The following is a 14,711-nucleotide window of genomic DNA, read 5'->3' on the forward strand; positions in this document are numbered from 1 at the left end:
TAAGGAATATGGTTACTTTAATTTATTTACAAGAAATTTAGATTTTGATTTCCGAATCAAATTGATCCTTCGTGTAAAATAAAACTGAAAAAAATATTGATGAGGGAAAAAAATCTTATATTTTTTAAACTGATAAAGATTGCCTCAGTTGCTCTATATGTATACTTTTGCAAATGCCAACTAAATTATATCGTTCTTCGCGAGATTTTTTTTTTCTACCAATCTTTTTATTCCCTAGAAACGCATCAAAATGTTGGCTAAATTGCTTAGTCTATTTGAGAGTGTGAGGTCACTTGCTCTCTCGTAATACAAGAAAAAATATGTAAAAAAAAGTTAGTTGATATGAACTGTTTTTTTTTTTTAATCAAATTATATTTCATTTCCTTTTCATGTTTGGTACGTTGTTCAAGATTCAAATATTCTCATAAGAGCCATTCCACCATCACGTGCGGAACAGTGAACAGTCAGTCAACTAATTCAGAGACAACTTTTATGAAAAGTGAATTAAACTAACCGCTTCTTGTATAGGAGGACTTACCCTATTAAATTATCATTAATAATTAAATAGATGAAGCGTCACAAAATCAACATTTCCAGTAGAATTGCCTATAACTATTATTTTATACTGAATTGCTGTTGAAGAAACCTATGAATAATTTTACTTTAGAAAAGTCCGATTAGGGGCTGTCCACAAATGACGTCACTTTTTTTCCAATATATCTGAGCTCTTCCTCCCCCTTCACACAAAGCGTATCACTTCTCCTTACCCCCCCCCCCCCGCCCCCACTAGTTACATGTTACGCTATATTTACTAATAATAAACCTAAAAGTCTTAATCTCCATCAGGATGTCTGGATGTCTGTGACGCGCATAGCGTTTAGAACGTTAGACCAATTTTCTTGAAATTTGACACAAAATTAGTTTGTACTATGGAGGTGCGCACCTCGAAGCGATTTTTCGAAAATTCGATTTTGTTATTTTTCTATTCCAATTTTAAGAACATTTAACCGTGCAAATTATCATAATATGGATAAGTAAATTACCAAATTATCATAATGTCGAACCGTAACATGGGCAAGCAAATGAACGTAGCAAATTAGCGAAAAATTTAATATCCATTATTTGTAAATTTTCAGGCGAACCAAATGACCTTTTAATTTTCTACTTCGGGCAAAGCCGTGCTGGTACCGCTAGTATTGCATAAACGTGACATCATTTGTGGATGACCATCTTAGCTCTAAACAAATCGTGTGAATAAGCCTCCGCTATTAAAGTAATTAAATAACTAAAGGAATTAATAGTTTTTTTTTAATGCCAAGCATTTTCCTACGTTTTCACGAAAAATATTTTCCCTTATCCTTAAAAATAGTAAATGTAGAATTTTATTCCTCTAAAAACGATTTCGATTTCGGAAAGATTTTAAAACATCCATTGTTTCTTTCCTGAATAGTAAAGCAACTTCTTTCTTTTTTTTAATCTGACATTTGCTTTTGTCGGTTTTTATGCAATAAAATCAATTCAGAAAAACTAAAAATAAAAACAGATTTTACCCATTACATTATCTTTAAAGAAAATTCCTGTTCATTCATATAATACAAAGTTTATTCAATTAGTGATTTATACATTTATTCACAAAGTTCACGTTCAAATACATTTGTGTTTGAAACAAAATATTTGTGTTCGAAATAACATACAGTAATAAATAATATAATATACAAATGTTTTATCTCGTTTTGAAATAAAATACGCATAAGTTTAACTCGTTTTCTGATAGGAACTTCATTTAAGTAGTTTGTTACAATTATTATTGCATTTTGTTCTTTCGCATTAAAATATAAAGTAACAAAATTTATACAAAAACATATTTTGACCAGTAGAGAAATTCTTCTCTAAAATTTAATTAAAATATTGCATAGTAAAATTGTTCAATTATCAGCAGGAAAAGTATTAAAAAAAACACGTATATCTTCACACACAATTTGCAACTATTTACAGATAACAAAAAAGACTAGTTTTTAGTTTCCTTAGAAACATGTTCCTATATTTCAAATATTGATATTGTTGTGATATATACATAAGCTTCTTGAATTCAAGAGTTTAAAAAACTTCAACAACACAAAAATTTCATTTTTGAAAAATCAATTCTGCATTTCAGAGCCAGGCTAACATAAGTTCCAAAAATAGCGATTTTCCGTTTATTATTGCTTTGTATGCAGAGTTCTATTCCACATCGAGTCATATGAACTTAATACTAGAAAAAAAATCCTTAGTTATAATTTACTAATGTTAAAAGAGCGCTAGTCCAATCCTTTGTATGCACCAAGCGACCGTTTTTCCTCTCTCCTGTAAAGTAGCGGTTTTGTGACTTACGTTAGTCTGCCTATGTGATATAGAATTTTTACAATGAATACTGCAATGACATTGCATATATTTTAATAGGTCAGTGGCGCAGCGAAGGGGGGGGGGGGTGAAAACACCCCCAGAGCAATTAGTTTTAACATAAATGCAAATTCTAATACAGTAATTTATGCATATAAAAAGGGTGTTTTGATCAAAACAAAAACTCTTCAGAAGGTATTTTTGATCAAAAAAACCACTCCAGAAGGTCTAGAAGGTATTTTTCACCAAAAAAAACTCTCCAGAAGGTATTTCTGACTGCGCTAGTGCATTAGGAAATTATTATGAAGCTACTGTTTGCCTGGAAGTACCTGTTCTCTCAATCACAGATTCATAAATAACAAGCAGATTGGGGTTTTTTTTTTCTAATACATATAAACCAGGAAAAAAAAAAGATTCAAGTGCTCCAGGTGAAGCTAGTGAAGTGATTGAAGCATTAGGATAACTGAGAAAATGCTGTCATTTCAGCCATTTATCTCCTTTCAATTAAGGTCCTATTTTCGTATTCATTCAGTAAAACCAGGTCATTAAAATTTGGTTCTTTTATACGAGCACTTACTTATTGTAAGCTAACTACTTATTAGCTAATGTATCATTAGATAACTGGGAAAATATTGCTATTTTAGCCTCATATTTTCAGCCAATCAAGGTCATATTTGCATTCGTTAAGTTGATTCAGATTATAAAAATTTAGTTCTTCATCGGTCAGTAATTTAATGTAAGCCACTATTTACTATTTTCGTTTATCTCTAGTCAATTAAGGTCATTTTTTCGTATTCATTCAGTAAAACCAGGTCATTAAAATTTGGTTCTTTCATACGAACACTTACTTATTGTAAGCAAACTACTTATTTGCTAATGTATCATTAGATAACTGGGAAAATATTGCCATTTTAGCCTCTGATTTTCAGTCAATCAAGGTCATATTTTCATTCGTTCAGTAGATTTAGATTATAAAATTTAGTTCTTCACCGATCAGAAATTCATTCACTGTTAAAAATTTTCCGGAAAATTTACGGTAATTGTTACTGGCATCCATGTTGCCAGTAACTATTTCCGTAAAGATCAAATGTTACTGTAAAATTTTACGGTTTCCTCGGTAGGCCGCAGCAACCAATTGGAGCTGGAATCGCTTATTTCTCCGCTATAAATTACCGTAAAAATGAGCGATGCTTTAAGTCCGCCATTTTACAGTAACAATTACCAGAAAATCTTCCTGAATTTTTAACAGTGTTGAAAGCCACCATTTACTATTGTATTATGCAAGGGCGTGCACAGTCAGTTTGGAATAGCACAAATTACTTTTTCGTGCCCCTCCATATTCTTTCATCCCTATATTTCACGAATGTTTTTAAAAATATTGGGCCTCCTTCAGGCTCAGGCCCGGGACAACAGGTGTCCCTTCTACCCCTCCCCCCCCCCGTAAAAACGATTTAATCAAGAGTGATATATCATTAAATTTTCATAGTTTAGAAGAATTTTTTTTTGAAAAAGTATTGTGTATGTGTGGTAATTTAGACAACAATAACTAACCAATAAACATCACGCCATAATTTTTTGCATGAATTTAAATTTTGGGACTGAATTATTAAAATCTACTATTGCGTAAAACCTTGATTTTCTCTCTCTCTCTCTCTCTCTCTCTCTTTTTTTTTTGCGTGTGTGTATGTGTGTCACTTTCCTTGCCGGGATGTGATATGACGTTTTGGTTTCAACTAGAACTGTTTGAATCTGGTTCTATGAACTGTGGCAATGAAACGAAGATCAAAGGATGAAATTTTTGTTAAAGAGACATAAGTCAACAAACACTCTTCATAAGTTGACTTACACCCTTTCAAAAAAAGAAAAAAAAAACTAAATTCAATTAAGTTAATGGAAGGCAGTATTTTGCAATGCAGAAACACGTGAAGGTTTCAATACAAAATATTTGTATTTTTCAATGCAACTTTGGTAACCATACAACCATTCAATGTAACTTGATCTGCTAAACTTTATCACTCATACTTTAGTAGTTTTATTTTATTTTTTGGTATAAAACTGAACAGATACTTCTAAACTACTGTACAGCTATCCCAAATCAAGGTATACGAACTATTAAATATCGTTAGGCTCGTTGTGAGCTATCCAGCAATTTAGATCAATTTTACACTAGGGGAGATTTTTAAATCTTCATGTCATGAAATTAAAAATATTGCCGTTTCAATTTCAGACACAGGAAGAGAAATCAAAAGGTTCGTCAATTCAGAATTTCTTTATTAAATAAATAGGGAAATTTGCATCAAACATTTAATTTTTGAGTAAAGTGCATTTGAGATACTTTTTCTTTACTAAAAATGCGTCCTCTTTTATTGCTTAACAGTATTATTATATACCATTTATTGCTTTATTACACTTTATTCATTTGTTATTTAAGAAACATTGCAAAATTGCACTTCTATAATTGTTTCAGAAAATACTTCATATATCAAGACAAAAACATTTTGGAAAGTACTCGGTTTCAATATATTACTATAACGAACGCCATCATGGTTAATATCCTTGAAGCATCTCTGACTAAACGTTCATATTTTACATCTGTAACAGTTTTGCTGCCAATAAGAACCAGTACGTAGGCCTACAACTCCAATTGGTGATGCTTCTATCTCATATTCCCTTTGTTGAAAATATTTACAGGACATAGATATCAACTATGGGAGCAAATTACTTTTAAATCTTTATTTACTCTGTCTCGCAGCAAACAGTTTGTTCTGTCTCAAGTTCTTTTATTTCCAAAATGAAGGAAGTACAATTAGAATTAATATTGTCATTTGAGTATGTCTATTAACACCATCACATGATAGACTACTCAAAAGTTCATTTCCGCCACGTTTCATTTCGAAAGATGTACATAGTCCGCCTTTAAAACTTGTTCGTTTCGTTTTTTCACATTTATATATATATACAGAGTTACACATTCAACTGTCAAACAGCATTACTGAATGCTATTGCTAAGGAAACTTCAAAATCGAGAAGCCAACATCGAAGAAGTGGCTGCCGTAGACGTGCTAAGCAAAGGAGACGTACCAGGTTTATAATAACAAGTACCACAGAAGGAAGGACACACTCCGGAAGTTGAGGTTGGTGGAGCGTATAAAGAACCCAAGGAATTTGCCAGAGCCATACACCTAAAATAAAAAGATTGATTAGAATTTAAAAAAAATATTTTTAAGATATTTTGTATTGAAATTGAGTACAAAAAGAATGTGAAATTTTTTTCAAGTTGCAACTGCAGCATTTAGAGGGGCTTCCACGAACATAAGGGGCCTCGAAGAGGATTCAAAATTTTCACTTGATAAATATTTTACGTGATTCTGTGATAGACAAAGCATACACCAACTTGTAAATCCTTTACTAAAAAAATAACTACAGATGAAGCAAACCTAACCTGGCAGTAATGGAAAGGCTACGAATATCCTAACTACAGAATTACGACGTTGCAAGATTCGGGATTCCCCAAATTATTTACTTATAGATTGTACATATCGGTCATTCATTGCTTATAAATTGTACAAAATATTTCGGGCTGAGTTTTATTTTGAAATGCCTCGTGACTCTTCTGACTAGGAATAAATTCAAAATTAAAGAGGGTATATTAAATTCTAAATCAATCATGAACTTGATCCTTTGTAGGATAAACAATCTCACATTTGAAGATATTGCTTCAGGTTAGCTTATCATCTTTGCTTTTGAGAAGCCATCTGACTGGAGTACAATCTTTTTAAGTGGATGCCATCAACTTTGAACCTGAATGAGGACTAAGTTCTTGAAATTGCACCGTCATTTGAATTTTATTCAAAGACCCTTATTTTGAAATCATTTGTACTCTGAAAAAGCCGTGAGCCATGGAAGGCAAAATTCAGTTAGAAATTTTCTGGTTGAATGGACATGTGGGGTACAAACTCAGAAAGTAGTCATATTATTAATGCTGACCGTAAAAAATTTAGTTCTTATATTTAAACTTAGAAGTTCTTTCAGCTGTAAACTTTTATACATCTGTTTAAAAAAAGTATTCTAAATATTCCAATTAAAAAATATACCTATATTAAAACTCCATTAACAAAAAAAAGAAACAATATCTATAGTACTGCCAAACAATGGATTTCTATGCTACTTTAAATAAACCCGGCGATAAATAATAAAGTTTCCAAAGAAGTGTAGAATGTCACCAAATTAGGAAATCGTTAGTTTCCAAGAGCGATTAATCCACTGATATCGCCACTGAATCAATAATCTACACTATGGAAGAAACTAGTTCCAGATTATCGCAAAGTTAGATCCAAATACTATAATCCCTTGTCATTTTCTACCTAGCGATTAAACGTCTTACTTTGCCGACTAAATGAAAATGCTCAACCGGAAACCTTTTAAACACACAATTCTGTCGCAGATAAATGTTACTTTAAAGATTGCTTTTCTTTTTTGCAAAAGAATTAATTTTTATTACATCTCAGTTTGCGGTGAAAAATGATCTCGATTTCTCACGTACTGTTCCATATCGGCAACGGATAAGGAGCCGCTGCTTACCTTGAGTAGTGTCCTTTTTTATTCGTAAAAAATATATATAAAAATGTTCTTAGATAAAATGGCTACTGATGATTTTAAAAAAGAAGTGGCTACTGAAATGAAAATGTCTGCTGACCACCCGCGACTTACTAGACAATTTGTATTTTCAGGCATTACACAATCAGGCACACCCAATAAATGTTTCCTTTTAGAAATTTAAAATTCAAAGCCATTTCTGGAAGCCAACACATCTCTTAATCTGCTAGGAAAATCATTTTAACATACATGAAACTTTTCCAAATGGTTCACTCATTAAAAAGAAACATATAGAATGGGGTACTAAGTAGTTGCAAGAAACATATTTATCTACGGTTTTAATTGAAGGTGGTATGAAGTGTTAAAATGAAGGCACATCCAAGCAGCTGGTAGACATCTGGTCATTAAAAAGTTTCTATAGCTTCAAAAAAGTAGCAGCTGTTCTTTATTAGAAATGCGGGGGTGCATTGATACATATAACTCCGGAGCGCAGGTGTTACATGTAGCCACAAGCATTTTATCTACATTACGCAGCAGTAAACTTTAGTATAGAAGTAACTGTGTAATTTTATAACATTTTAATAGCCAGTTAGTTTTAATGACTGATAATCACTGATATAAAAATTAAATTCTGGATAGAGCAAAAAGAAAACGTAAGGTTTAATTTTAATATTGCCTTTTCTTAAACGCACTTGCATTGAATTAAATTTCATCACACGTGGCTCTGGTTGATATTGAATAGTGTTATAGTACATAATATACAAGTAGTATATAATTATTTCAAACGTATCTCAAATACTGGGGAAAATAAAAGAGTTTCAGCTTCTTTTCTAAGAGGTTCTCAAACGTACGAAACAAAAAATTTTGAAACGTACATTTCGACGACTGTCAGTCAGGTAAATTGTAATGCAAAGTCTTGATTGTTTCTTAATATAATAAAGTAATATACAAGTAGTATATAGTATTTCAAACGTATATCTTAAATACACACAGAAAAAAATAAAAGCGTTTCAGCTTCTTTTCTAAGAGGTTCTCAAACATACGAAACAAAACATTTTTGAAACGTACATTTTGACAACTTTCAGTCAGGTAAATTATAATGCAAAAATCTTGTTTGTTTCTAGATGTTATTCAAAGATTGTATTTTTTTATTTTAATTTTTCAGAAAAAAAACACTTTCTGTCTTTTTTTCTCCCATTTGTTCATTTATTATTACGATTTCAATTTTTTAAAACTTTGAAAGTTTTCTTTCTTTCTTTTTACTTCCTTTTACAAAAAAAGAAGTATTGTATTCGCGAAAAAATTTTCACTCAAAAATCGGCCTTAATTTCCATTTTGCTCGCCCCCGAATGAATACTGATTTTTTTTTTCAACCCGACCACAGGTGGATACATGCCTAAGAACGTATAGACACCTGAAGAATCCATTTTGACAACACCCGAGTTAATTACAACGAGTTTTCTCGTGACGGCCGTATGTACGTATGTATGTGTGTATGTATCTCGCATAACTCAAGAACGGTATGTCCTAAAAAGTTGAAATTTGGTACATAGACTCCAAGTGGGATCTAGTTGTGCACCTTCTCTTTTGGTTGCATTCAGATGCTCCAAAAGGGGTCTTTTACATTTTTTGTGGGTAAAATCATTGTTAGTTTCAATGTAAACTCAAGCGGTGCTATAATTTGTCAAACACTTGGAAATATATTGCCAAGCTTTTGGTCGCCAAGTTTTGTCGCCAATTTGGCGACGAATTTGGCGTTTTTTTTTTTAATTTTAAATTTGGTTTTAATTTGGCCATATTTAGAGAGTTAACCATTTAATCACATTAAAACTGCCAATATTGCGAAAATGTATCTGTATAAAACGTTTTCTTTGCTTCGGTTTGCAACAAACTTGGGGTGAAAATATTTAAAGTGTTTCTTTGCTCACTCCGAAGCTTTAAATTTTAGTAAAAGGAAGTCATGTGATGCACACATCAGCTCGTTATTTTTTCATTACTAAAATGAAATCGGACCCCCTTTGTGAAAAACTAAGGGGGTAGTACTTAGCATCCCCTCCCCCACAACTACCACTTGGCGACGGCCCTGGCTGGAATACGTGTGCATAGTTAAATTAATAGGTTTATCGTCTATTGGAAACATGTTTATATTTCTACACATGTACACTGTTATAACCAGGGGTTCCAGACGAGTGAAAATATTCCCTCTAAGGTGAATGCATAGTGCCTGAAGGTGAAATGCAGGCTAGAAAATAGAGCAGAGGAGCCGAAACGGCATGCAATCACAAAAAGACTCATTGCGCATGCGCTTTTGCCTTAGACTAACATTCAACCACCTCAATATGGCGGACAAATGATGATTGCGTTTGTGTGTCTTTCACATTGAATGAAGTACACTACTGTATTAAGACACAACTTTTCTAGGATTAATTATCCGAAATTACAAGTAAGTACAGCTTTTGATCACTTTGTAGCTTTTAGGGCTTTCAAACATAGTTAAGTGTTTAAAAGTGCATTTATTGCTTTTCAGTTACCGTTACTGTTACCATCGTGAAATTTCCATCATTCAAAACGCTACTAAAAATGTCTGTCCTTATTTTCTTGAGTACTCGATAAGCAGCTTTTATTAATCACCAATAAATAATCAACAAGTGAGAATGTGAATAAAAATGGTTTTTGTGCTTCGTAGATTATAACAGAAAGATAGAGAGAAAAAAAATCTCTCTCAGTCTAGCTCTTTTTTTTTTTTTTTTTTTTTTTTGCTTTTTCATTCAGTGTTAGAATCATTTCCTCTTAGCGGTTAATTTCTCGAAATCGTTAGAAATTTCTTTTGTTTTTTTAACTGTCGAAAAACTTTATGTGCATTTTATTTTGTTACTCTTGATTAACGTTTATGAAACGATTTTGTTTTTCTGTAACTGTAATATCCCTGAATATTTTTGGCTCTTCATGTAAATAATTCATAGGTACAGCTATGCTTCATTGTCGGAATGCGTCATGTTTTAGTAAATGTATAATTTTTCCCATTATTTAAATAATTACTCGTCTTTAAATTATAAGGATTTGTGACAGATCTTTGATACCAAGTAAAGGGGTAGATATTTATTGTTTTATTAATTCTTAACATTACTTTTTGTTAAAAAAAAACTCATCAGAACCCTGAATTTTTTCACATGTTTTTTAACGGCCCCAGAGTTATTATTCATATTATTTATTTCATGAATTTTTAAGAAAACGATAAAGATTTCACCGGTCCGCAAAGTTTTTCATTTGCTTTAACCGCTCCCGTGGGTCAAAAGAGGTTGAGAAACACTGAGTAAGAGCACGATCAGATGAATTAAAGCTATGAGCACTTCTTAACTACGTTGAAAGCTCTGAAATATGATCAAATGCTGTAATTACATGTTTTAATCAGTCCCAATACCGAGTTCAATGTGAAAATGTCCAAACCGTAGAATATCATAAATCAAAACAAAACTTAAAAAAAGAAAAAAAAATACACAACTGTATTAAAAAACGCACACAATACGGGGGAGGGGGGAGGAGGATCTATAGTAAGGGTGCCATTTCTCTTTCCAAAGGTTCCTTTTTTTCACTCCGGCTGTCTAGTTTTTAAAAGGTGCCTGTTTTTCACCCTATTTAGAGGTGCGATTTCGGCTCCGTATTGGGTGCCGCTGGTGAACAAGCGTTTCTCCCCTGAAAGGTGCCGAATGCATCCTGTAGTTTTAACAGTGTAGAGATCGTCCAAGTGTATGTAGTTGGAATCAAGAAATGATGTAAAAGATGGAGAAATTTTCACATGTTTTTAACGGCCCCAGAGTTATTATTAATATTATTTATTTTATGAATTTTTAAGAAAACGATAAAGATTTCACTGGTCCGGAAAGTTTTTCATTTGCTTTTACCGCGCCCGTGGGTCAAAAGAGGTTGATAAACACCGAGTTCGAGCAATGAGCACTTCTTAACTATGTAGAAAACTCTGAAATATGATCAAATGCTGTAATTACATGTTTTAATCATTTCCAGTACCGAGTTCAATGTGAAAAATGTCCAAAACGTAGAACATCATAAATCAAAACAAAACTTAAAAAAAAGAAAAAAAAATACACAACTGTATTTAAAAACGCACACAATACGGGGGAGGGGGGAGCAGGATCTATAGTAAGGGTGCCATTTCTCTCTCCGAAGGTTCCTTTTTTTCACTCCGGCTGTCTATTTTTTAAAAGGTGCCTGTTTTTCACCCTATTTAGAGGTGCGATTTCGGCTCCGTATTGGGTGCCGCTGGTGAACAAGCGTTTTTCCCCTGAAAGGTGCCGAATGCATCCTGTAGTTTTAACAGTGTATGGCAACCATACTATTTTCTATCATGTTTAGTCAAAGATGCATAAAAATAATGCAGTATTTAGCGATACCGTATATAATTTTGGCTTTGTATTGGACTTTTATGATTATGTTTTCTTTAATTGGCTTATTTGAGATACTACTAGGTTTGCAGAAAATTTATTTCTAGTAAGAAATAAAGCAAAAAATGTCATAAATAGCAACAATTAATAAAAATACATCACCGTACAAAATTAAAAGTTCCATTAAAATATGTAAAATTTCTTGACTAAATAAAATACATTATCAAAAGCTACAGGACGTTTCATTTAGTTATAAAATCCTATCAAAACAGAGAATTAAAAAAGTCATCAAATTAGTTCCAATAAAATGAGAAAAAAAATCACTAACTAAATTAAGTGATACCATGAGCTTTGTTAAAATGCATAAAATAATCCGCTAAGTAAATTTTTCAAGTCAATAAAAACCATTAAGACTTATATTAGAATGGAAAATTAAAGCGGGAGAAAAAAAAACGTATCCGTGACGAAACGGTATTTTTCTGTTTCGCCAAGTTAGACACTAAACAATTCTTTGAAAACGATGTAGTAATAACCAGGGCAGAAAATGACTGACTCAGACTCCACAGTCCTGGTCGTAACTAATACCACGTTAAATATTTGTTACTAAAAATTTAGTACGCCGATTTACGTAACGTATGCTTGGTGGCATAAAAGTCATTGATCATTTGGAAGCAAAACCAATCATGTTTTTTAATAGTACTTCCGAGCCATCATAAAAAAAAAAACTTTTTTCAGCGTAATTCCCTTCTATATTACCATTTTATCCTATGTCGCTTTATCCTGGAAGACAAATGGTATGGAATTTCCAACACATCAAGGACTAAGTCCTCTCTTTCTCTCATGTTAAAGTAGCTAGTTTATAATGTGATTAATATTAATATTGATCACCATATGATTGAGTAGGTGACGGCGGAGAGCAGGTGATATGGGCGTATCCCAATTTGAGGTGCTGTACTCATCGCTGTAAACCCGCTGTAAAAAGGCGTGCGTGCGGTTAAAGACTCACCATCGTCAAATTGTTATGACTTGATTACACGTCCACGTGAGGTTTTAAATTAGATTTCAGTCGGATTTAGCAAATCTTTCAACAGAGATATACTGTAGGTACAGTTCCTCTATTATCTCGAAATATTTTTTAGGATGTTTCTCAACAAAACCTACATTCAATTCAATGTCGCCATAAGTGAAAATTTTAAGTATTGATGGCATTGCTGTGTTGGATTTAGACACAACAATTAATACAATTAAACATGATTAAATTTAATGTCAACACATAACCATTCAGTTTAGTTGTATGTATTTCATTTCAAATTTCAATATGTTATCTCGACAATCAAAAATTAAACATTTGAACTTGTCGTGTTAATGAAATTATTCAAAAAGTAATTCGAAATAAGGAAATTATTCTCAGCACTGAGGCTTAAATTTTTGCTTAAAATTAATATTTTGAACTAAAAGTAGTATAAATTTTAATAACTTGAAAGAAAATGAAAAGAAAATTTTTAGAGCAGAGTTTGGAATCAAATCAAAGTACCGTTTTTTAAATAGGAAATTGCATGAAATAGTAAAAAAAAAATATATTTTCTTAATGAATTCCTGGCTACTTTTAGAAGTTCATTTGCTATTCAGTGCAGTTTAATATTGCAAAGACAGTGGTTTGATTTCTTTCCCAGTTCTGCTTTGAAATTAGTTTTGTTTTGTTTTTTTTTCCTTTCAATTTATTAAAATGTGCATTACATTTTGTTAAACAATAAAAATAATTTCTTAATGTAAATAGCGTCTCTGTCACTTCGAAAAAATGTTAGTAATGAAACTTCGAAAAATTTGTTAACCAATTTACCCTTTAAGAACTGTTATATACCATGTGTCCCTTAAGTTTAAAATTGGAATCTTAAAAATAGAAAAAAATGTTATTCTTAAAAATGTAGTTATTTTTTTAAGTGTGTGTGTGTGTGTGTGTGTGTGTGTGTGGTTTTTATTCTTCGAAAACACAGCTAACTTCTTTATTTTACCGCAAAGCTTATGGCCCTCAAAGGGCTCAAAATAAGATCAGATTGCAAAAATCTCGTAAATTGTCCACTGAATAATCACGAAATTGATATTTATCAATAATAAATTGCTTTATTGAATCATAGGAAATATTTTTCGATTTTAAATTTTTATAATAATGAAATATCTGCAACTTAAGTTGAACAGTGCAGTTTCTATACAGTAATCCTATCAATTCATTAAAAAAAAGACTTTCATAAAATATGTATTGACATTTTTATTTTATTATTAAGATATTCACATAAACCTATTCCTTCTCATAATACCTATTAGTATCCGTCTCATGCAGCAGGTGGAAAGTAACAGTGATATTTATCCCGCAAACAGGTAGTTATTTGCAAAATATTTTCCCTATATATTGATCTCATTGCTGTAGCCCATTGCCTTCTATCACCTGGACAATTTCCGCTTTAAGTACACCGATGACGGAAATTGTGTTAAAAAGCAATCATCTGACGTACTTAACTTCTCGTATTACGGACGTATTGTACGCTACGGCCACCCTCCTCTTCGGAAAGTCATCGCGCAGGTGCTTTTCAATGTATTGCATATCTCGTTTGTAAAAAGAAATTTGAATTTCCGTTGCTAGTGGTGATACTGACGAAACACAGGTTCAAACGTCAGCTCACATCAGTGGTGTTCATTGGATTTCTAATTTCCTGATCAAAGTGATGAAGGTTTAGGCAGTTTTGTTATTGAATCGTATCCTGTTATGGCCGGTGTGCTATTTGGGAAAATATTTGTAATTGAAACTGAGCCCGTTTATTGGATTTATATGTTTTCGGAAATGTCTTAGTCTGGGTACATTGAAAAATAGATCAATCTATATAAAAAAAGCAGTAGCTGAATGACTGAGAAAATAAAGCTTCAATTTACTTTTTGGTATAAATTTAAAACGCAAAGAGTATGTAATTTTTTGATTGATGAGTTAATTTATTTGTTGCTTGTTGAGAACAAAGCCGATGTTTACAACTCATAGCATCAATCTTTTCTCCTGGATTGTTTTGGATTTGGATGATGAAAATTCAATACAATATCGCTCGATAGTTTAATAAATATTGATTTTTTTCCCGTTTAGAAGTAATAATCGTACATGGGTGTTCGGAAAGAAAATTAAAAATGCATAATTTATTATGTTTGATGCTAGGAAAATTTTATAAACACATTTTGAGTTAGCACATTATTCTTTCCTACCGCTGATTCTCATTGAGTAGCTATCAGAGTTGGTCAAATGACCTAGTTAACGTGATTATTGTTTGTTATATGTGTTTAAAAATAAATAAATAA

The 14,711-nt window shown here is 32.1% G+C and overlaps 1 protein-coding gene across 1 annotated transcript in view; it reads right to left on the bottom strand.

Annotated features, from left to right (window-relative positions):
- Window positions 1–5,321: 5,321 nt before the first annotated feature.
- Window positions 5,322–14,711, bottom strand: part of LOC129217644 (homeobox protein vab-15-like) — a 59,583-nt gene continuing 50,193 nt past the window's right edge. Inside the window, exon 3 of the mRNA XM_054851973.1 lies at window positions 5,322–5,561. Coding sequence (XP_054707948.1) covers window positions 5,396–5,561 — 166 coding nt within the window. The 3' untranslated portion in view covers window positions 5,322–5,395. The remainder of the gene's footprint in view (window positions 5,562–14,711) is intronic.

This window comes from Uloborus diversus, chromosome 2 (genome assembly GCF_026930045.1).
Source record: "Uloborus diversus isolate 005 chromosome 2, Udiv.v.3.1, whole genome shotgun sequence".
Classification (NCBI taxonomy): Eukaryota; Metazoa; Arthropoda; class Arachnida; order Araneae; family Uloboridae; genus Uloborus; species Uloborus diversus.